The sequence below is a fragment of the Pelobates fuscus genome, chromosome 2, assembly GCF_036172605.1.
Source record: "Pelobates fuscus isolate aPelFus1 chromosome 2, aPelFus1.pri, whole genome shotgun sequence".
In the NCBI taxonomy this organism is placed as follows: Eukaryota; Metazoa; Chordata; class Amphibia; order Anura; family Pelobatidae; genus Pelobates; species Pelobates fuscus.
Window position 1 is genome coordinate 187130441 of NC_086318.1, and position 24246 is coordinate 187154686.

Here is a 24246-nt window from a genome sequence, read left to right on the forward strand (position 1 = left end):
TATATATATATATGCACACACATATAATACGTGTATATGTATCAGGTACGTCCGCGGTGAATTAGAGCGCTGGAGGCGATCATGATGCCTCGATGTTGAGGCATCGCTGCAATAGCCCCCTCACTGCCGGTGGCCCCCAGAGAATCCCCCCCTAAGTGAGGCAGAGCATTGGAAGCCTTCAGGCAGGCTTCCGATGCTCTGCCTGTACTGAGTGCCTCAAGGGGTCGAAGCACTCAGTAAATGTCAAAATAAAAATTAAATAATTAAATATATATTTTTTAAAATTAACCCTCTACCCTCCTTCCCTATCCCTCCCTCCCGTTCCCCATGTACTTACCGATCGCCGCCGTTATCCCTGCCGGCAATCGTCCTTCTTTTTGGGTGGACTGTCTGTGCTAGTCCCCCCTCTGCAATTTAGGACCCCCAGGGGCACTCAGTACAGGCAGAGCATCGGAAGCCTGTCTGAAGGCTTCCGATGCTCTGCCTCACTTCGGGGGGATCACCCAGTGTTCTCTGGGGGCCACCGGCAGTGAGGGGTTTATTGCAGCGATGCCTCAACATCAAGGCATCATGATCGCTTCTAGCGCTCTAATTTCCCACGGACGTATCAGGTACAGACCGTTTTTTGTCTGACGTACCTGATATGTCCTTGGTCCTTAAGGTGTTAAATTGATTTTGTTTGATTTGTTCATTGCAAACAGCTGAAAGTGTAAGTTATAACAATAAACCTGATTTTCAATTGGGGTTGAATAATTTTGATTACAACTGTACATTTACTGTTGCTGGGCAGTCCCCCCGATCAGGATTGCAGCGGTAGGTAAGTATACCAGGCCAGGGGGTGTGGCAATTAACGGGGCGTGCTAGTATGCATGCTGTTTTTAAGGGGTTAAATATGCACATCAGTGTTCTGTGTATTGTGGTAAAATAATGTAACCTTGGGGTTCTGAAAACATTTATAAACCATTGAACATTTACTGTACTCAGAATCCTTCAATTAAATAATTTTTCCATAATACAGGTTTCAATTTCTGTATTTTTTCTTTCCCTTTGCTCTTTCTTGCACTATTTCTCTCTATCCTATCCCTTCTCGTTTCTTTAATTAATTTGTTTGTTTATTTATTATTATTAATATTATTATAATTAGTAGTAGTAGTAGTATTTATGTATGTATTTATTGCCCAAAAGGATGTAACAGAAAATGGACACACAGTCATGGTATCAGATGACTGCAAAGCTGGCACTGGCAATCGCAATCATCAGATCGAAACCAGAAGAAAAAAGTAGCAGAGAGTATACTGTACACTTGTCAAATCTTGTTTCTTATGAAAATGTCAACTGGAGGGCAAAAGTTGGAGAATTGGAAGCTGAAGTTCATCACTTGCGGCAGCAAATTCTTCTCTCCAAAATTAATTCAAGATTAATTTCAGAAAAAGGTAAGAAACATAGAAACATAGAATGTGACGACAGATAAGAACAATTTGGCCCATATAGTCTGCCCAATTTTCTAAATAATTTGAAGAAGCACTATAGGGTCAGGAACACAAACATAAATTCCTGACCCTATAGGGTTAAAACCACCATCTAGCCCAGCTGTCCCCCTCATGCCTCCCTAAATATAGTACAATCTTACTTGTATTCACGTCTGCAGCTGCTTACTTGTCCCTGTTTCCTTTAGACCTGCCCACTACCATGCTTCCCAGTAGGATTGGCTGAGACTGACAAAGAGGCAGTATCCTCATCAGCATATCCTCATAGAAATTAATGGAATCAGTGCATCTCTATGAGGAAAGTTCAATATCTTCATGCAAGGGTGGAGACATTGAATGTGTGGATGCATTTTAGGCAGCCATGACCCAGGAAGGATCTCTAACAGCCATCTAAGTTATCACTAGGCTGTAATGTAAACACTGTATTTTCTCTGCAAAGACAGTGTTTACAGCAAGGAGCCTGAATGTAATGATTCTACTCACCAGAACAAATTCAAGCTGTAGTTCTGGTGACTATTGTGTCCCTTTAATTTGTCCCTGGCCTTATTGTAAGTCTAGGATAGCCTTATTCCTATCCCACGCATGCTTAAACTATCTTGCTGTGTTAACCTCAACCACTTTAGGAAGGCTATTGCATGCGTCCACTACCCTCTCTGTAAAGTAATACTTCCTGAAATTATTTTTAAACCTTTGCCCCTCTAATTTAATACTATGTCCTCTTGTTGTGGTAGTTTTACTTATTTTAAATATAGTCTCATCCTTTACTGTGTTAATTCCCTTTATGTATTTAAATGTTTCTATCATATCCCCCGTCTTGTTTTTCCTCCAAGCTATACATGTTAAGATCCTTGAACTTTTCCTGGTACGTTTAATCCTGCAATCCATGAGCCAGTTTAGTAGCCCTTCCCTGAACTCTTTCCAAAGTATCAATATCTGAAGATATAGTCTCCAGAATATAAATATTTTAAAAATATAAACAAAGAGTGACTGCAACGTGTCTTTTGTTAAATGTGGATTTGAGTTGTATTTTAATTTTGTATTACTTTAATACAAATATAAATTTACTTATGTAGTCATGAGGAATATTTAAATTATTCTTTCTCTGTTAATTTGAACAGTTTAAATTTCATGTAATTTATGTTCCTTAAGAAAAGAGGTAGAACACCAGAGAATAATGTCAAACCTGGTATGAGTTGGTATGCTAATCCAGACGTATGAACTTGCATTTTAGCATGTCAATGCAAACCAAGAAAAGTGCAGGTGCCTGGTAAGAACTTACCTTTCCCCAATCACTTCCTCTTCTTTTCTTATTTTTGATCTTTAAAATATAAGACAAAGTAAGGACAACTTTGTCTTATGTATTTTTCCTGTTCTTGACCTACTTTGACCAAAGGAGGAGCTTAAGTCCACTCCATTTCCTGTGGTCAAAGAAAGTTTCTTATATATACTCACCTGTCCTCCTTTGTTCTTGCGTTGCTTCATTTGCCGTTTGTAGCTGTTTGTAAACGCAGGGCTGTTTGAAGGAATTTGGGGGCCCCAAGCAAAATGGACATGGAGGCCGCCCCAATCCCTCCCCCCCCCCCTCCCCCCCTCCCACATGCACGCAAAGCCTACAGGAACCACAGCATAGCCATACAGTTTAAGTTCACCCACACTTTATATAAATAAAAAAGGTTGCATATACTGTGCATAAAATTTGAACATTTTCAACAATTAAACATTTGCAAAAAACACCACTGTGCCATAAAATCAAATATACATTACAAAAGTGCACAATAACTAAATCGAAATGTTACCGTAATCAATTGCAGAAGGCAAACGTAGAGAGATGGACACAAGTCTATTCAGGAAGTAACAGGTCTTTTATTTACTCACCGATCGGGTCTCAGATGAACTCTTGTTCCAAAAATATCTGAGAGCAGAAAGCATGGTGCAGAGGCCTTTTTTTTAGCAGCATATCCCCTCCCATACAGTATAACCCTTCCTATATTCCTCAGACCAATCAGCACAAAGGTTATTCAGGATCACCTTATATGGGCAGACCACATGGCACTTACAGACAAAGGAATGTACTATCCACTTCCGTACATGCTCAGTACACTGGTGACTCATTCAAATGTTTGTAATCAGATACTAATTAGCATATGCCATGTGGAGATTTCGGCCTACTAAATTTTGACCATGCTGGAATCCCATCACACAACATACTTAAAACACATACACACACTCACATTAACATTTTTCAGTTCTCACAAACATGTGCAAATTATCTAAAACTGAATCTCCTGTACCGCACGGTACCCGGCCGTACTGACAGCCAGGAGGAAGAGGAGCTTGGCCACAGGGAAGGGGAGGACGGAGGTGACGAGACAGGAGTGCTGCAGCCACCTGAGCGCTCTATACAGAGAAGCCTTGTAGGAAGCACCGGCTCTGCTTGGGGCCCCGGGCCAGTTTGGGGCCCCAAGCAATTGCTTGGTTTGCCTACCCGGTAGCGACGGGCCTGCTAACGCGGCCATATAAACAAGGTTTAAGTTCATGTGGGCCCAAAAAACCTAAAACTTCAGATTTCATAGAAACATAGGTTTATTTAGAAACGTACAGTATAAAAAAAAGTTGTCTAACTGACACTGGACATCCTCACTCTCTACACTACTAATTATAAATTATATCTCTGTATGTTATGTTTTTATCCAATTGCAGTTTAAACATCTGAATATAAGGATTGGATGATTGCGCACACTATGGTGGATGGTTCTTTTGGTGTTGTTGTAAAAGTACCTACATATTGTAAACATAAAATGCCATCATAGGACAGTATGTATGTACAAAGATAAAAGGTTAAAATAACTTGGAACACTCACAATAGTTAGAGCCCTTCCATTTCTCGTGATCAAATACATTTTCTTATATATACTCACCTGTCCTCCTTTGTTCTTACGTTGCTTACATAAGGGCTCACATACTGTTCTATGATGGCATTTTATGTTTACAATATCTAGGTGCTTTTACAACAATACCAAAAGAACCATCCACCATAGTGTAAGCAATCATCCTATCCTTATATTCAACTGTATGTAAGTGTTTTAAGTGACTTGGGTGATTTTTAGCTGCACTTGGTTGTACTATCTTTCATTTTGTTGGATTTTAGAGCTATCCCTTTTCCCGTTTTTATTTTAGTTTAAACATCTGTATGTATCTGTCTGATAAAACCACCTCTTCAGGCAGAGAATTCCATATCCTTGTTGCTCTTACTGTAAAAAACAACAACTTTTCTTTGCCTTAGATGAACTCTGCTTTCTTCCAGCCTAAATGTGTGACCTTGTGTCCTATGTATAGCCCTGTTTATGAATAAATTTCCAGATAATGGTTTGTACTGGCCCCAAATATATTTGTATAATGTTATCATATCCCCTCTCAAGCACTGTTTTTCCAAACTAAAGAGATTTAAATAGTTTGACCCTTCTTTGTAACAAAAATGCTCAATTCGTTTTATCAATTTTGTAGCTTGTCTCTGCACTTTTTCTAGTGCGATGATATCTTTCTTTAGAACAGGTGCCCAAAATTGCACAGCATATTCCAGGTGTGGTCTTTATATTTATTTATAAAGAGGCAAAATTATATTTTCATCCTGATAATTTATTTCCCTATTTATACATGACTATCTTTACTGGCCTTAGCAACTGCCAATTGACATTGCATATTGTTGCCTAGTTTATTGTCTATAACAGGGCTTCCCAAACTTTTATGGGCCGAGACCCACTTTTCAAAACGGTAATTTTTCGAGACCCACTGGCTTTTAATGCATATTTTAAAAAGTGAACACCATGGCAATCAGCTTTAGAGGCATACAATTAGCACACCACAGGAATCCGCTTTAGATGCACACAATTGGCACACCATGACAATTCATTTTAGAGGCATAAAACTGGCACACCATGGCAAACCGCTTTAGAGGCATACAATTGCCACACTATCCGCTTTAGATGCATACAATTGGCACACCGTGGCAATCAGCTTTACAGGCATACAATTGGCACACCATAGCAATCAGCTTTACAGGCACACAATTGGAACATTATGTCAGCTTTAGATGCATAAAATTGGCACACTATAGCAATCCGCTTTAGATGCATATAATTGGCATACCATGGCAATCAGCTTTAGATGCATAAAATTGGTACATCATGGCAACTTTAGGTGCATACAATTGGCACACCATAGCAATCAGTTTTAGAGGCTTACAATTGGCACACCATGGCAACCAGCTTTAGAGGCATAAATTCAGAACATCGTGGCAATCAGTTTTAGAGGCATAAAATTGGAACATCATGGCAGCTTTAAATAAATAAACTTGGCACAGCATGGCAATAAGCTTTAGATGCATAAACTTGGCATATCATGGTAATCACTTTTAGATGCATAAACTTGGCACATCATGGCAATCAGCTTCAGAGGCATACAATTGGCATACCATGGCAAACAGTCAGATGCATAAAATTGGCACACCATGGCAATCAGTTTTAAAAGCATAAAATTGGCACACCATGGCAATCAGTTTTAAATGCATAAAATTGGCATAACATGGCAGTTTTAGAGGCATAATTCTGGGATATCATGGCAGTTTTAGAGGTAGAAACTTTGCACATCATGACAATCAGTTTTAGAGACATAGAACTGCTAACTCACAGACTCAGAATCAGAAGTGCTGTGTCCTGCTCTTTCATCCAGGCACCTTACATTGATTATCCCAGTGGTGGAACTAATGTAGAGAGTGCCCTGGTGCAAATATGTTTTCTGGGCTCACCTTTAGTGCAAGTGTGGCCAAAAGGTAGATCTCCATCTGTCGGAGAACTTCAACAATGTAGTGGTGTACTTGTTTGTAATGTTTGCGTCTGAAAGCATGGGTGTTTGTATGTAGTGTCGGACTTGAAATGCAGGTGTGCTTTTTGAGTGTTGGTGTTTAAATGAAGGGGTGTTTGTAGATAATTTTAGTGTTTTAATGCCGGGGTGTGTTTGTATGTAATGTTTGCGTTTGCAGTACGTATGTAGTGGATGCAGTGTGTGTGTGTTTGTGTAGTGGATGCAGGGTGTGTATTGTGTTTATAAAATATACATATACACAATATGTGTTTGAATGTAAGCATGTTTTCTTGTATGGAGTATGTGTGAAGTGTATACACATATACACACACATACAGAGACACAAACAGACACACAAATACACACCCTGACACAGCAATACACACATTGGCACCTAGATTCCCACACATAGATAAACAGACACTCATGTACACAGATACACACTGACACACAATACACACAGACACACAAATACACACACACTGACACAAAAGGACACACAGATACACATACACGCAGAGACAGGAATGTGAGGGTGACAGTGAGTGGGAGAGGTGATGGTGACAGTGTGGGAGGAAGTGTGTGTGCTGGTAGTGTGGGGGGCAGTGTGAGGGCAAAGTGAGAAAGGGTTACAGTGGGCGGCAGCGGGAGAAGGGGTGGGCAGGCAGGGGGAGAAGGGGTGGGCAGGCGGGGGGGGGGCAAAGGGTTACAGTGTGGGGCAGGGGGAGAAAAGGCTACAGTGGGGGGGCAGGGGGAGAAAAGGTTACAGTGGGGGGGTTGGGAGTTAATGGGTTACAGTGTGGGGAGGGGGGCCGGGAGTGAAGGGGTTACATTGTGGGGAGGGCAGGGAGTGAAGATGTTACGGTGTGGGGAGGGCAGGGAGTGAAGATGTTACTGTGTGGGGAGGGCAGGGAGTAAAGGGGTTACGTGGGGGGAGGGCAGGGAGTGAAGGGGTTAGTGTGGGGAGGGCAGGGAGTGAGGGGTTTCATGGGGGGAGGGCAGGGAGTGAAGGGGTTACATGGGGAGGGCAGGGAGTGAAGGGGTTACATTGGGGAGGGCAGGGAGTGAAAGGGTTACATGGGGGGAGGGCAGGGAGTGAGGGCAGGGTGAGTGTGGGGAGGGCAGGGAGTGAGGGGTTTCATGGGGGGAGGGCAGGGAGTGAAGGGGTTACATTGGGGAGGGCAGGGAGTGAAGGGGTTACAGTGTGGGGAGGGGGCAGGGAGTGCAGGGGTTACATGGGGGAGGGCTGGGAGTGAAGGGGTTACACAGGGGAAGAGCTGGGAGTGAAGGGGTTACATTGGGGAGGGCAGGGAGTGAAGGGGTTACATTGGGGAGGGCAGGGAGTGAAGGTGTTACTTGGGGGGGCAGGGAGTAAAGGTGTTACATGGGGAGGGCAGGGAGTGAAGGGGTTAGTGTGGGGAGGGCAGGGAGTGAAGGGGTTACATTGGGGGAGGGCAGAGGTTACATGGGGAGGGCAGGGAGCGAAGGAGTTACATTGGGGAGGGCAGTGAATGAAGGGGTTACAGTGTGGGGAGGGGGCAGGGAGTGAAGGGGTTACATGGGGAGGGCAGGGAGTGAAGGGGTTACAGTGTGGGGAGGGCAAGGTTGGAAGGGGTTACATGAGGGGAGGGCAGGAGTGAAGGGGTTACATTGGGGGAGGGCAGGGAGTGAAGAGGTTACATTGGGGGAAGGGTAGGGAGTGAAGAGGTTACATTGGGGGAAGGGTAGGGAGTGGAGGGGTTACATGAGGGGAGGGCAGGAGTGAAGGGGTTACATTGGGGGAGGGCAGGGAGTGAAGGGGTTACATTGGGGGAAGGGTAGGGAGTGAAGGGGTTACAGGTGCTGGGCAGACTGATTGGTGGGAGCCTGGCGGCATACAGGGCAAGCCGCCGGGCTCCCTCCTGGTGTCAGTCTGCCTTCCTGACTCCCCGGCGGCCCTGGATGTGTGGGTCAGAGCGACCCACTGGGAATCGCCCTGCGACCCACCAGTGGGTCGCGACCCACACTTTGGAAACCGCTGGTCTATAATAATGACCAAATCTTTCCTTATTTGTTTTGACACATATATTAATTTACCCGAAGATGTTCAGGTGGAAACCAAATTGACACTTTTATTACGAGCTGCTCGGAGAAAGTCAGACAGTTTTTGATTCAAAGATTACTTCCCTATTTTATTGTGTAAGCTTACAGATTATATACTATTTTGTAAAGACAGCTTTGTGACTTGCGCGCCAAAAACGGGTGAAGTCACACTATACCACAAAAGGAAATTACAGAACTAAGCAAATTTCAATGGTTATATATAAAAAAACATTAGGACATCAGAAGGGGGGTTAATGGTGGAAGCTGCAATTGTCTCCTTTTTATCCCTAATTCACTACTATTTAGGGTGTAAGGTGCTTGTGCATTCTTTACCCCGAAGTGGATAACTTTGCATTTCTCTTCCATTTTAGTGCCCAGTCCCTCAATCTATCCAAATCCCTCTGCAACAAAGCAATATCCTGCTCATACCCATTTACTTTAAAATACCCATTTTATTACTTTACAAAGTTTTGTGTCATCTGTAAACATCGAAACATGTCTTTCAATGCCTATTTCAAGGTCATTTATAAATATGTTAAATAGAAGCAGTCCCAAAACAGAACCCTGAGAGACACCACTTACCACTTTTGTCTAGCCTGAAAATTTACCATTAATGACAACTCATTGTACTCTATGCTTAAGCCAATGTTCTACCCAAGAACAAGACTATTCATCTAGACCAATTTATTTTAGTTTGAGGACTAACCTATTTTGAGGAACCGTATCAAATGCCTTGACAAAATCCAGGTAGATCACATCCACTGCAACACCGTGATCTATACTTCTACTTCTTTGTAGACTGCAATTAGGTTAGTTTGACATGATCTATGTTTCATAAAGACCTGTTGATTATTGCTAATAACAAAGTTATTCCCTATGAATATTATCCCTTGATAGCCCTTCAAATATTTTCCCAGTCACAGAAGTTAAGCTCACAGGTCTATAATTTCCAGGCAAGGATTTTGAACTCTTTTTAAATATTGGAATGACATCTGTCTTTCTGTCTTCCTGTCTTCCTCCAATCCTCCGGTACAATACCTGAAGCAAAAGAATCTTGAAAAATTAAATACAGAGGTTCACTTATTTCCCCACTTAAGTACTTGTTGGTAAATACCGTCAGGCCCCGGAGCTTTATTTACATTAATTTTCTTTAACCCTTTAAATCCGGAGGACGTACTATTACGCCCTGCAGGAGCCTGCTCTAAACGCCGGCGGGCGTAATAGTACGTCCTCGCCATAATGGCCGCCCACGTGGCCGGCGCTAATCGCCCGCTGCAGATCGCGGTCTGGGGGGATGCCTGGCCCCCCAGGCAACCCCCCCTGTGGCCGGTGACCGCGATCTGCAGTCTCTGATCGCAGTGACAGGCTGTCACTGCGATCAGTATTCAGCATGTGTCAGCCGATTTCAAATCGTCTGACACATGTGGCCGGCGGCTTTCCCCTTCTGCAGATCGCGGTCGGGGGACTTACCTGGCCCCCCAGGCAGTCCCCCTGGGGTCAGTGACCGCGATCTGCTAAGTCTGAGATCGCAGTGACAGGCTGTCACTGCGATCTCAGAGCGCTCTGATCGCAGTGACAGCCTGTCACTGCGATCAGTGTTACATGTGTCAGCCTATTGGCTGACACATGTAACTGGCACAATGATCCCCCTGCAGATTGGAAGGGGGGAGTGCTTGTACTACCCAGGCACTCCCCCCTGTGGTCAATTACCCAATCTGCAGGAGGTGATCACAGTGACAGGCAGTCACTGTGATCACTGATCCTGTGTGTCAGCCAGTGATGTGAAATCACTGACTGACACTGTCTCTTCCCCTCTCCTGTGAAAATAATAAAATATTAGTTAAAAAAATAAATTTTAAAAAATTACAGTTACAAATAAAATATACTTAGATATATATACACATACACACACACATTTACACATTTACACATACACAAAGTGTATTTAAATATTAATAGATATATATATATATATATATTAATATCAAATTACACGTAGACTGATACTGATTAAATATATATATAATTATTGTTATATATATATATATTTATATATAATATAAAATATATATATATGTAAATACGTAAAAAAATAAAATTAAAAAAATATTTAAAAATAAATAATTAAAAAATATATAGATGTGTGTTATTTCGTTCTAACTGTATTGTGATATTAATATATATATATATATTTATATCAAAATACACGTAGAACGAAATAATATATATATATATATCTATATACATAAATATATACGTATATATCACTATATATATACCTATATATAAATAAAAATATTTTTAAAAAATTATATATATATATATATATATATATACGTATATATACACATATGTATATATATACATATATTAATTCTACACATATATTTATGTAATAATTTTACATAATTAGGTATCCTAATTAATTACAATTAGCGGGACCTGCCTGACAACCCATGCCGAAAGTATAGGGAATTTAATTTGCTAGCACTATATTTAACCCTATACCTTTCCATTATACCATAAAACCTGTACATGGGGGGTACTGTTTTACTCGGGAGACTTCGCTGAACACAGATATTAGTGTTTCAAAACAGTAAAATGTATTACAACGATGATATCGCCAGTTAAAGTGACGTTTTCTGCATTTTTCACGCACAAACAGCACTTACACGGACGATATTATTGCTGCAATACTTTTTACTGTTTTGAAATACAAATATTTGTGTTGAGCGAAGTCTCCTGAGTACAACAGTACCCCACATGTACAGGTTTTATGGTGTTTTCAAAAGTTACAGCGTCAAATATAAGGCTTGTGTTTCATTTTTTTCACATAAAAATTTGCCAGATTGCTTACGTTGCCTTTGTGACCCTATGGTAGCCCAAGAATGAAAATTACCCCTATGATGGCATACCATTTGCAATAGTAGACAACCCAAGGTATTGCAAATGGGGTATGTCCAGACTTTTTTAGTAGCCACTTAGTCACAAACACTGGCCAAAATTGGCGTTTTTTGCATTTTTCACACACAAACAAATGCTAACGCTAACTTTGGCCAGTGTTTGTGACCAAATGGCTACTAAAAAAGACTGAACATACCCCATTTGCAATACCTTGGGTTGTCTACTATTGCAAATGGTATGCCATTATGGGTGTAAATTTAATTCCTGGGCTACTATACAGTCTCAAAGGCAACGTAACCAATCTGGCGAATTTCAATTTCAAATGTAACACGCTATATTTGACCCTGTAACTTCCCAAAACACCATAAAACCTGTACGTAGGGGGTACTGTTTTACATGTGAGACATCGCTGAATACAAATATGTGTATTGTATTGCAGTAAAAGCAAACAGTATTTTGACATCCACAGTTAAAATGTCACATAGAACTAAAAAAAATTAAAAAAATATTTTTTTCTCCCATATTTTTATATATTTTTTTATATTAAATTATGTTCCATACCTAAATATTTGATGTTAAATTAAAGCCCTGTTTCCCCTGAATAAAATGAGATATAATAAGGGGGGGTGCATTTAATATGAAAGAGGTGAATTACGGTTGGACAGACATATAGCGCAAATGCCAGGTTTTGTTTACGTTTTGTTCTGTTTACAACTTGTTTTACTTCTCTACTAAGCCACATTGGTTTCAATTTTTTTCTTTTATATTTATTACCCAATGGTACATAGTGAGAAATGTACCTTTATAATATTTATTTGAATAGTTTCCATTTATCCTGGTGTTTTTTTTTTTTCACTAAGGAGTTTATACCAGTCGATATGTTGTAGAGCTGCCCTAGTCTTATTGAAATTAACTTTTTTTTTAAAGTTATACATTTTAGTATACTTTTAGTATGCTTTTGCTTTTTTGAGTTTATTTAAATAATTACCATATTGTGATTACTATTTCCCAAATGCTCCCCTACTTGAATGTTGGTCAAAAGATCAACATTGTTTGTTGTAACGAGATCCAGACAAGCATCCTTTCTAGTTGGTGCTTATACCAGTTGTGCAATGAAGGTGTCATTTAACACATTCAAAAACCTAATTCCCCTTGCTCAAGTACTAGTCACTCTATTCCAATTTATGTCTGGGTAATTAAAATCTCCAATAATTAACATGTTACCCCGATTTGCAGCTTTCCCAATTTGCTCTAACAGCTGTTCTTCCTCATTAATATTTACATTAGGTGGTTTATAACATATCCCAACCAATAATTGATTTCCCTTTTTTGCAGATATCTACCCATAAAGCTTCCACATTTTCCTCGTCACACTCCACATGCCTAAGATTTGACTCATGGTTGACATACAAACATACCCCACCACCCTTCTTGTTTTTCCTATCCTTCCTAGATAGCGTGTACCCATTGAAGTTAACTGCCCAGTCATGTGTCTCATCCCACCATGTTTCTGTTATGCCTATTATATCATATTGTTTAGTGTATGCTATTGCCTCTAGTTCCCCCATTTTGTTATATAGGCTCCATGCATTAGTAAGCATACATTTAAAATTATCATGAGCCATTTGTACTTTTTGTGAATTTTCATCATTATTAGATACCTCCTCTGTTCTGAGCTTTCCCCTCCCCCCATCTCCAATCCCCTTTTACTGAGCTAAAGCCGATCTCCTTTCTATCCTATCTTCATATTCTAGATTGCTTTGACTCTTCCCCCCTACTACTAGTTTAAAATCTCATCCAACCTTCTAGCCACCCAACCACCAGCACAGCAGACCCTCTTCCGTTTAGGTGCAATCCATCTGAGCTATACAGGCGCAAAATCATCCCAATGCTCTAAAAATCCCAAATCCTCTTTCCTGCACCAAGACTTCAGCCACGCATTGGCCTCTTTAATCTCCCGTTGCCTTCTTGCTGTAGCGCGCGGCACAGGTAATATTTCTGAAAACATTACCTTGGAGGTTTCTTTCTTTCGCTTACTTCATAGTTCCCTGAACTCATTGTTTAGGACCTTCAATTTTCCTCTGACTTTGTCATTGGTACCAATATGGAACATGACAGCTGGGTCCTCCCCAGCCCCACCCAATAATCCCTTAGCTCTTTCGGCAACATGCCAGACCCGAGCACCCGGGAGACAGCAAACTTTTCGGTTCAGACGATCAGAGTGGCAGATTACCTATCTACTCTCAGAGTAGAGTGGCTATCTACTCTCAGAGTGGCTATCTACTCTCTTAATAATAGAGTCTAGCCTTTCTTACCCTCTCAACCCCACCCGTACTACAGGGGCTGTTCCCACGGCTGTTAGTGTTTTAGACCAAACCAAGTGTTTGCTTGAATATTTGCCCCTGTCCAAATATGTAAAGTGAAATGATGAATGCACGCTGAAGAAATCAAACTGACAACAAGGTTCAGTTAAAATGAAAACTTTGAAGTGTATTGTCAGGGGGCGGCATAGCCCCTTAAAAAGGCAAAAAAAATGCAACGTGTGCAAATACAGAAAGTACATTTTTCAATTGGTTAAGTGTTAGGTGTTTTAGTAAAGTAGACATTTTATTGGTTAGATGTTAAGTGTTTTATCTTGTTGGACTTCCTCCAGGGTGTTGATGTCATCGTCATCTTAGTCCGGATGGAGACGCCATCTTACTACACAAGGGTCTTGGTCGATGGGAGGGGGTGCTCTAGCAGCCATTTTGAGTAATGAATGAGCACAGGTACACATAGTAAATAGACATTTTACTCACATTAATTTCTATCCATCACAGTCCCCCCTTAAAATTACTGTTTACATCTACTTCTAGCAGCTATGTCTGTCCCTAATATCCGTCCCTTATGGTCTAACTCATCTGTCCCAGAGGCCTCGGAACTCTTTTCGTGCTGCGCATGAGACGAGTGGTGGCTTGTTCACCACCCTCCTCGCTACAGACTGTGCACAGAGGGAAGTCAGATGCTGTCCCTACTATCCCTAAAATACTGTTGCCTTGCAGTTAGAGGGAAGGGACTGCAATGGGGTGTAGGGTTTATCGTAGCCTTCCTCATCTATTTCTTGATGAATAAAAGCTGGTGTGGCTGCTTGATCTGCTATTTTCTGAAGACACTTTTTAATACAAGGGAGAACACAACATACAATGAGAGCAAGGATAACCAAAATCACCAGGACAGCTATACCTATTTTGTTCAGAACTTGCTGCCAACTTCTCATCCATACGAACCATCTATCCCACGGGTCAGTAACCCCAGAGTTCTTTTTCAACTCTTCCGAGAGACTCACTAATTTCTCAGTTGCCAGGGTCACTTTACCATTAGGGCCTGTGTTATCTGGGATGAAGGTACAACATGTCATAGTGTCCGGGAGCAATTTACACACTCCTCCTTTCTCAGCTAGAATCATGTCTAGGGCCATCCTATTCTGGAAAGTCATCTGGGATGTGGCTTGTAATTTTCAGCTATCCCTTGAAGGGCATCTCTTGTATAATTTACAAACCGTTGCTGGTTACAATATATGTAATTAATCCAATTCACGTTCTTGTTAGCAGTGATGATTGGAAGAATGGATTCTAAGCCTGCTGCAACTTCGTCCCTTGCTTTGAATTCATCTGGCACCCCAATGGCATCTATGTACAAATGAGAGTCGAAACTGCCTCTTACAGGAGTGTCTCTTATTGTTCTAATGTGCGGTGCTGACTTATCCAGTGTGTGTTGTAGGCCTTTGGATATAATGTGTAGGGGCATAATAACCTTAGCTAAGGCACATTCTCCCCACCACAAGCCTTCCAACCTTGTCCTAATCTTCATATCCCCACATATCCAGTATATATCACCCAGGGATCAAATCTGCTTATATAGCAAGGTGGCTGGAAGTTTGCTATAGGTGGCACAATACCTGCCGGTGAAATTTCCCAGAAACCTGCCTTTTCCTTTGTGTATACTGTAGCATGTATAGTTCCATGGATATATGGTGATACCCTCATCTGGTTTGGGGGTTAAAATCGGATATTCCTTTTTCCATGATTCACACGCTGACTGACTGGTCCCAGTGTTAGTGAAGAGGCTCAGGAAACACACTTCTACATCAGGGGGTAGGGTTAGGGGTACGGTACCTAGGTGGGGACTGGCTCCTCCAAATACATAGCAGTTACTTCTATTATGTTTGTTAGCATTATATCTCATCTATTCCAACAATAGGTTAGTATCACAGAACCCAGTTTCCGCAGCCATAGTATCTTCAAATGTGGGGTTTGCTATGGCAGTCATGTCCTTGAAGGTCAGGATGTGGGGTCTAAGTGGGTTAGTTATTACATGTCGGGAGGCTACCCACTCAGGTGATTGGTACATGTCTTGGAGGTAGAAGCTTCCCTGTTTATTGTAGGAACCCATCCCTTTACAATACATCCCAAGTATATACCGGCCAGCATCGCCGGGACAAGGATTCTCTATGTTCAGGGTGAGTTTCATGAGGCTCCCCCCCCCCCCCCGGTTTACGTAGAGTCATTCTGTTTAGTAACGACTCCCCATTTTTAGCTTTCCTATTCAAGGCACTCTGTGGCTTATAGCCCTAATCTGGCCCTGCATTCCAACCCACTGCCCTCCAGTTACCACAGTCTTGTCCCCAGTAATTGTCTGTAACACATATATATGGGTCTATATATCCTTATATAATGCTGGCATCATTGAGTGTGGGAATGGACAACTGACAATCTCGCAATAGTCAAATGCAAAGATAGCCACACGTGTGTTAGATGAGTTGTACCAGAATGTGACAGCACTTTTATCTTTAGTAATAACTACTTGTTGGGCCCCTGTCAGGCCTAGCAGTGAAAGGACAAGCAGGACAATCATGGCTTAGGACAGCCCACCTCCTCTGGAGCCGGAAACTTTTTGCAGTGGGAAGCGTGTATCCAGATGCTTTTCCCGACCAATTAAGCAGAAGTGGCTGTGACTAGGAGGACTTGGAAAGGACCATCATATATTGGATCAAGAGAGTGTTTTGTCACAAATTTCTTAACCAGGACCCAATCACCAGGGAGCAATCGATGGGTACCAGAGTCAGACTCGGGATCTGGAATGGAAGAAAACACCTGTGCATGGATTTTGGTCAACGCACGAGAGTGAGCAGTCACATAATCAACCAATACATCAGAATGGAGCTGAAGTTGTTGGGGAAAATAGCATCCGAGTGTGGGTGCTGACCCGAACAGGATCTCATATGGGGACAAGCCTCCCTCTGGGTGTGTATCTTACACTGAACAGGGCAATGGGGAGGCGCTCTGGCCATGGCAGGTTAGTTTCTTCCATTTTTAACATTCTAGCTTGCCACTACTTTGAGGGTAATAGGGTGTGTGGAATGCAAGAGTCACCCCCAGTGCTGCCCAGATTTCTTTGGTTACTGATGCAGTGAAGGCTGGTCCCTGATCACTTTCTATTAACTTCGGTGAGCAGGCGTTTGAATGTGGTTTTGGCTGTCATATTGGTGACTGGATAGGCCTCTGGCCACCCTGAGAACATGTCCTTCTTCAAACCGGCCATTCTTTGACATTTGAATGTGGTCAATCTGGACTCTTTGGAAAGGATATTGGGGTTTGGCCAGATGCTTCGGGGGAGCTTTTTCCATCCTGCCTGGGTTGCACTTGGCGCAGATGGTGCAGGACCTGCACTAACTGTTTGTCAAGGAAGTAATCCCTGGTGCTTCATAGTATTTGCTGATGAGGGAGTTCATGAGGGTCTTGGACAGGTGTGAAGTTCCATGTGCCCACTGCTGAGAACATGTTCTTGGGTAAGCAGAACTTACAGGTTATTGGAGTACAGCCCATCTTTAAGAGTCAGGTCAGGGGCAGAGCCAGCATGATTCAAACACAGCCCTGGCCAATCAGCATCTCCTCACAGAGATTAATTGAATCAATAATTCTCTATGAGGAAAATTCAATGTCTGCATGCAGAGGAGATACTGAATGTTTGGATGCATTTTAGGCAGCCATGACCCAGGAAGGATCTCCAACAGCTATCTGAGGAGTGGCCAGTGAAGTCATCACTGGGCTGTAATGTAAACACTGCATTTTCTCTGCAAAGACAGTGTTTACAGCAAAAAGCTTGAAGGTAATGATTCTACTCACCAGAACAAATTCAATAAGCTGTAGTTGTTCTGGTGACTATAGTGTCCCTTTAAAAAATACAAAAAATTACAGCACTTTGTGAAATGAGTAAATTTTACTTTGTGTATCTTTTTTATAATTCTTTATTTTTGATGTGCATGTTTATAGCAAGAATAACAGTACATACATTTACATATTGTCATGAGAGATACGCATTTCCATCAGTAAATGTGTACATGTTGTAATCATCACTTTTTTGTAAATTAGAAGAAGAGGTACCCAATGCAGAGCTGTGTAGACAAAACATATATAATAATGGTTAAAGCTTAAACACTGCAAATAGATTCAGTTGCTCAGAATATAGAGTGAAAAAAGTAGCGTAGATGACACATATGAAAGATTATTCACTGAGAACGATCTGGAGGCATTTCTTGTAGGTCAAAAGAAAATTAAAAAGACAACAGGCCCAAAGAAAATAAAACAGGAAAATGTAAAGTGAAGACTACAGTTTAGGAGGAACTTTGCTGGTCAATTATCTAATAACAGTCAGCCGTTTCCCAGGTCTGGGAAACAAAAAACTTGGAAGTGGGTAGTCTGTAGGAGAGTGGCATTCCGGGCTCCCTCCAGCCCCAGGCTGGGTCGTAGGCCTACAACTGTGTGCCACAGACCTAAACCCGCTGAGAGCCTGTGTCCTCCGATGAGGAGGGGCGGAAGGCCTGTGTCGTATATTGCAACGGGTAGTGGTAGCACTTCCGTCCATGTGGATGCTGCCTTGGGGCCTTGCCACCTGTGGCCCTCAGCCTGAGCGGGCTTGTGGTGGTAGGTGCTCGTACAGGAGGTGGATGATTGTCCGGAGGAGGCTCTTTCTCCGCCCTGTACCCGCTCCCATAGCTAACCTCTTGATGTCGAGATGCAGTGGACATCTGACGTGCCTTTATGGAGTCCCAAAAACGGGCAAAGCGTTCCTCAAGCCACTGTAGCATTTGATCGGCTGGGTTTGGGGGGTTGCAAGCTAGGTTGGCAATGCCGCTGAGCTCTGCTGTGTTGCGGACCGCAGGCCAGTGGGGGCCGGGATAACCCCACCGACCCAATGGGGGGGAAAATGGGGCTGTCTGGTAAGCACAGCTGGCGCAGCATTCTGTGTGACGGGAGATTATCCACCTCTCCCGCCAGGCAGCTCCACCAGGCCTCGCCGAGATAGTTGTACATAGATAAACACTTTGATCTGCTCGCTTGTTCTATGGACACCCCCCTCCCCCCCCCCCCCCCGAGCACTCCCAGATCAGGTAAGACTTGCAGGTAGTCGCCAATATAAGCACCTGTCATATAATCTATGATTGTCTTCAGTGGTGACTGCGGCAAGATGAGTGAAGGGGTAACTGTGGCAGGGCGAGGGTGACCGGGCAGTGAGTGAAGGGAGTGGATGAGACACAATGTTGATGAATGTGGCAAAATGAAGGAGGGTGAGTGTGACATGGTTGGATGAGGTTACAGGGTGAGGGGAGGTAAGTGTGACAGGATTAGGGGTTAATGTGACAGGGTGAATGTGGCATAGTTGGAGAGTCAGTATAACAAGGTTGGGGTGAATGTGGTTAGAGGAGTGAGTGTAACAGGAAAGGATAAGGATTAAAGGAAATTATTTGAAAGGGTGAGTGTGGCAGGGTTGGGGGGTTGACAGGGTTGGGGGAGGGAGTGTTACAGGATGAGGGGAGGTGAGCATGACAGAGTGCATGGATTGGGGGGGTTATTTGAAGGCAGTTGAGTGTGATAGTATGAGAAAAGTAGTCACAGTGTGGGGGGAGGTGACTGTGTGTGGAAGGCTTGAGAGTGTATTTGTTAAGGTGATGACTGTGTGTGGGGGGGTGACTGGGGTGAGAGTGTATGGGGGGATGAGAGTGTGTATGTGGAGGGGGGGTGACAATGTTGTGTTACCGTGTGTGTGGAAACGGGTGAATGGGGTGAGAGTGTGTGAATGGGGGTGACAGTGTGCCGGGGAGTGACAGTGTGTGGGCCCGAGATGTTAGTCTGCCCTAAGGTGATTTAGGCGGCTGCGAGGCCCCAGTCAGCACTAGGCCTTAGACGGCCGCCTAAATCACCTAATTAGAGAACTACCTCTGGGCTGCAAATATATTCATTGTGGCCTGCAAGTTTGACATGCTTGGTTTAAGCCAACCAATCAGAGTGCTCTGACAGGTAAATCTTGAGACTAACCTGTAAGGCACCTATTTATTGATTAACTTTATTAGATGTGTGGAGGGGTTCCATTTTATTATTTTTTTTTTACCAAAGTGAGCAGCCACAGGCAGCAAGTAAGGAAATCAGGGAGATTTTAACCTCCCTTATGTCATTGTGGGTGTCATATTGACCCCCATAGAGTAAAAAGGGGTATGGGGGGTTAGGAAGTGGCGGGGAGCTGCTTCTATTTTTACATATAACATGGAGGGAGCAGCGAGTTGGTAGCTCCCTCCTTGTAATAAACTGACCTAACATTTTTTGTTCACACTAGCAATCATCACACACAGTGATCAACACTGGGCAGCATGCAGAGCTCAATACTGACCCCACATAATGCTGCAGGTAGACTTGACCAGAGTCTTCGTGGACCTAGCTCAGACAGAATCCCCAGTGTTGTGCATAATAACAGAGAAGTTCAGCTAATTTAAACAGCTGTTTCACACGTTCACATTGAGCTCTGTACACAGCTCATCATTCAATTTAATTGTAGCCCCAGCTGACAGTCGAGTTCAGGTATTGAGAACCTAGGGTTCCTTACTAACCAGCAGGAAAACAGTCCTTGCTGGTAAAAAATATAATAGAATAATTCATGTGTTGGAAAGGGTTTAACATTTGTGCCTATCTGCAGTGTCCCTTTAAGGTAAATGTTATTTTGACGTTAAGTAAAATCTCTCATAAAAGAATGTTCATATTTATTATATTTTGTATTGCAGAGAACAGTGGTCTGATATCAGAAATATGTGAACATTCAGGGGAACAATTGAGCCAATTAGAAAATGACTCTGGGTGTGTGATTTCTAATGAAGAAATGATAAATGCATTGACTGATGATTCTCTAAATTCTAATTCGTGTGACGTCCCCTGTACAAGTCAATCATACTTTATACCTCCTACCAATAACCTCTCAATTACACACTTCAGTCCTATTTCTGAAAAACAAATGTCTCATCAAATTCAGTTTCTTAATCATCTACTTGGACTTGGGAAGCTAACAGCAGGACGTTTTCTAGGAGAGTTTGCAAAACATGAAAATGAATGTAGAGTCATAACAGATTCAGTTTCTGGACTGCTGAATGGCTTAATAAGCTTATATGGAAATCCCAAACCATTTGTTTCAACATATCAAATAAAAGCAATCGAAACTATTAGAAGACTTTTCACTGATTCATATACATCTAAGTATATCCTTCAAAACTGCATGAAGAAGTTAGAAGATTTTGAGAAAAAGTTAATTAAGAGTATATTATTAGACGACAGGATTAATAGGGTAAGTTGTATACTTTATTTTGTAATATTGCATACGTCAGAAAAAAAATTATATGGTTTTTACAGATGTGAATGGCACACATTTGCAAAGGTATGACCACTCTGTGCCACACAGTCCTTAACTGAAGTATACAGAAGCTGAAGGGCCTCAGGTGCATGGTTTTAAGTTTACTGTAAAAATCACTTGGTGTCACATTATAGATAATGCTCTATATACTGTGCTAGTTAGAATTACAGATTGTGTGTAGATATGGATGTAGCATGTTATTCATGTAATGTATACAGGGCCGGACTGGGGATACGAAGCAGCCCTGGGAAAAAATCTATGCCAGCCCCATAAGTCATTGTGCTATGTAGGGTGTTTATATATATATATATATATATATATATATATATATATATATATATTATTGATATATTTCTTCTTCTAATTCAAAATATTAGTCCTTTCAGGGTAATTAAATTATACAGTAAAGCATACTCACACACAGACACAGACAATCTTACTGATGCACACAAATAGGCTAATTGACAGACAATCTCAATGACACACACAGACAAGGTTACTGGCACACACACAAATTTAGTACAGACAAACTCTGATACACACACAAGCTTACTACAGACAAGCTCACTGTCACACACACGCTCACTACAGACAAGCTCACTGATGCGCACACACTCTCCCTACAGACAAGCCCATTGACACACACATGTTCCCTACAGACAAGCTCACTGACACACACATGCTCACTACAGACAAGCTCACTGACACACACATGCTCACTACAGACAAGCTCACTGACACACATATGGTCACTACAGACAAGCTCACAATCACACACATGCTTACTACAGACAAGCTCACTGTACACACATGCTCACCACAGACAGGCTCCGACACACCCATGCTCCTTACAGACAAGCTCACTGTCACACACACGCTCACTACAGACAAGCTCACTGATGTGCACACACTCTCCCTACAGACAAGCCCATTGACACACACATGCTCACTACAGACAAGCTCACTGACACACATGCTTACTACAGACAAGCTCACTGTACACACATGCTCACCACAGACAGGCTCCGACACACCCATGCTCCTTACAGACAAGCTCACTAACAGGCACCCACACATATGATCCCTACAGACAAGCTCACTGACACACATACAAGCTCATTCACTAGCAGGCACACACACACAAATTCACTAGCAGGCGCACACACACAGAGGCTCCCTCACTAGCAGATGCGCGCACACACACACACACACACACAGACAGAAGCAGACAGTCACTGACACCGAGGCAGACATCCACACACACAGAGACAGGCAGACAGCCACACACACACACACACAGCCACACACAGACAGCCACACACACAGACAGTCACACACACAGTCAGTCACACACACACACACACACACAGGCAGTCACACACACACAGGCAGACAGTCACACACACACAGGCAGACAGTCACACACAGACACACTGACCTGCTTTTTACCTCCACATCCCTTGGAGCTCCTGGAGGCTGTTTGTTGGGGAAGCAGGGACTGCTTCCCATGCAGAAGTTACCAGGGCCCCCACCGCACTCTAAGCCCTGCCGCACGCTAGGCTCCGCCCCACCCCGCCGCAGCTAGGCTCCGCCCCCGCCGCACGCTAGACTCCACCCCTACCGCCCTTTTTTTTTTTTTTAATGATCCCGGGCCGGCCATGTGTGAGCTGTGTCGGCTGCCTGGCGCCCCCTGCTCCCATGGGGCCTCACACTTAGCCAGCCGGGATTACAGGAGCCTGATCAGTTCTGAATGGGGCTGTCAGCCCAGCCCCAGGTGCCGCGGCCCTGAATGTATATTTGAATTAGTTAAATCTATAGTTATAGGTTGCCATCCAGATGCACTCACATATTTTTTGAGACTTTAATACTATGTATCTTTTAATATATACATTTGGTGGCATTTTCTCTATCACAATTTATTCACTTTAATAGTTACCTGACTGAGGTGCTTTATCTGTTTTAGAGTGTTCTTTTAATTGTTTTAGAAAATGCTCTGCTAAATGGTTGCCCAGCTATTTGTTCCTAGACTTCATATTACCAGTATGGCTATGTTTTATGGTCTGTTAATTTCCGAAAAACCCTTAGAATCTTCTATTGTTTTTAATTCCATCATCCCTAGCACTTTTACATTTTTAATTTCTTTTTTTCTCCCTCTTCAAATGGACAAAACTGTCTTCCGTTAATAATACATTATATGAATAATGCATTTAAAAATCATATGCAAAAAAACTAGAAAAGATACTTACCTTTGAATTTAATAGAGCTGATGCAATTGGATAGACCCATGTTAGCAGTAGGAAGACTATTCCCGGACCAGGATGAAGCTCCACCAATCAGAAGCTTTTCTTTTTGGTGTAAGGGATTTGATATCCCACAAGCCTCCTGTTCAGCAGACATTGAGGATACAAGTAGTTTATCCTTCAGCTGCAATTCAATATATCAAGAAGGATAAGAGGAATTTCTCAATAACCTGTACGAGAGCTCTTATTAGTTTATACGCTTTTCATGTCACATTTTTGTGTTCTGTGACTTTCCTTCTGAAGGGTATTAGGACACAAGTTCTCATATAGCAAAGAAGGAAGTAAAAATTACATGCAAGAGACAAGAGTCAGGGGCAGGCTTCTGACTTTAATATTTTTGCAAATCTCGGCAGTTATTACTAGCCTTTCTCAGCATGGAGATGGTACATAAGTATTGTATTCTTGACATAAGATATATAAAATCAATTCTTCTACAAAAAACACCATGGCATGTTATAAAAACAAACCACTATAAAGACTATTTGTAACATACCACCAGCAAGGCAATTTGTAAATGGGGAGCCTTAGGTTGCTCCACCATATCAGATTTCAAATTTACAAAACACACTTTAGCAAAAAGTAGGAAATAAAAGCTACTATTAAAAAGGTCTCTTCTGGTAACATGATTCTTATACCAGACAAAGGTAGAACTTAAAGGACACTCCAGATCCTTAAAGCACGTTAGCTTTCTGAAGAACTTTGTGTGAAGAGTGTCTACTCTTTTTTTTTCATTTTGAAAAAAGGGCAGATTTCAAAAGAAATTAAAACTTTTATAAACTAACAAGGAGAAAAACTATAATCGGATAACTCCCCTCTAGGGGGTGCTCCCAATAGCTGGTATAAATGTAACAAAATACGCCGTTCTTACAAAAAATACCTAAGAGCTTGTTTGGAGAAGAAAA

The 24246-nt window shown here is 42.2% G+C and overlaps 1 protein-coding gene across 1 annotated transcript in view; it reads left to right on the forward strand.

The window, feature by feature from the left end:
* The first annotated feature begins 1198 nt into the window (after positions 1 to 1198).
* Positions 1199 to 24246, forward strand: part of MEI4 (meiotic double-stranded break formation protein 4) — a 200011-nt gene continuing 176963 nt past the window's right edge. The window contains exons 1-2 of the mRNA XM_063440745.1: positions 1199 to 1433; positions 20425 to 20978. Coding sequence (XP_063296815.1) covers positions 1199 to 1433; positions 20425 to 20978 — 789 coding nt within the window. The remainder of the gene's footprint in view (positions 1434 to 20424; positions 20979 to 24246) is intronic.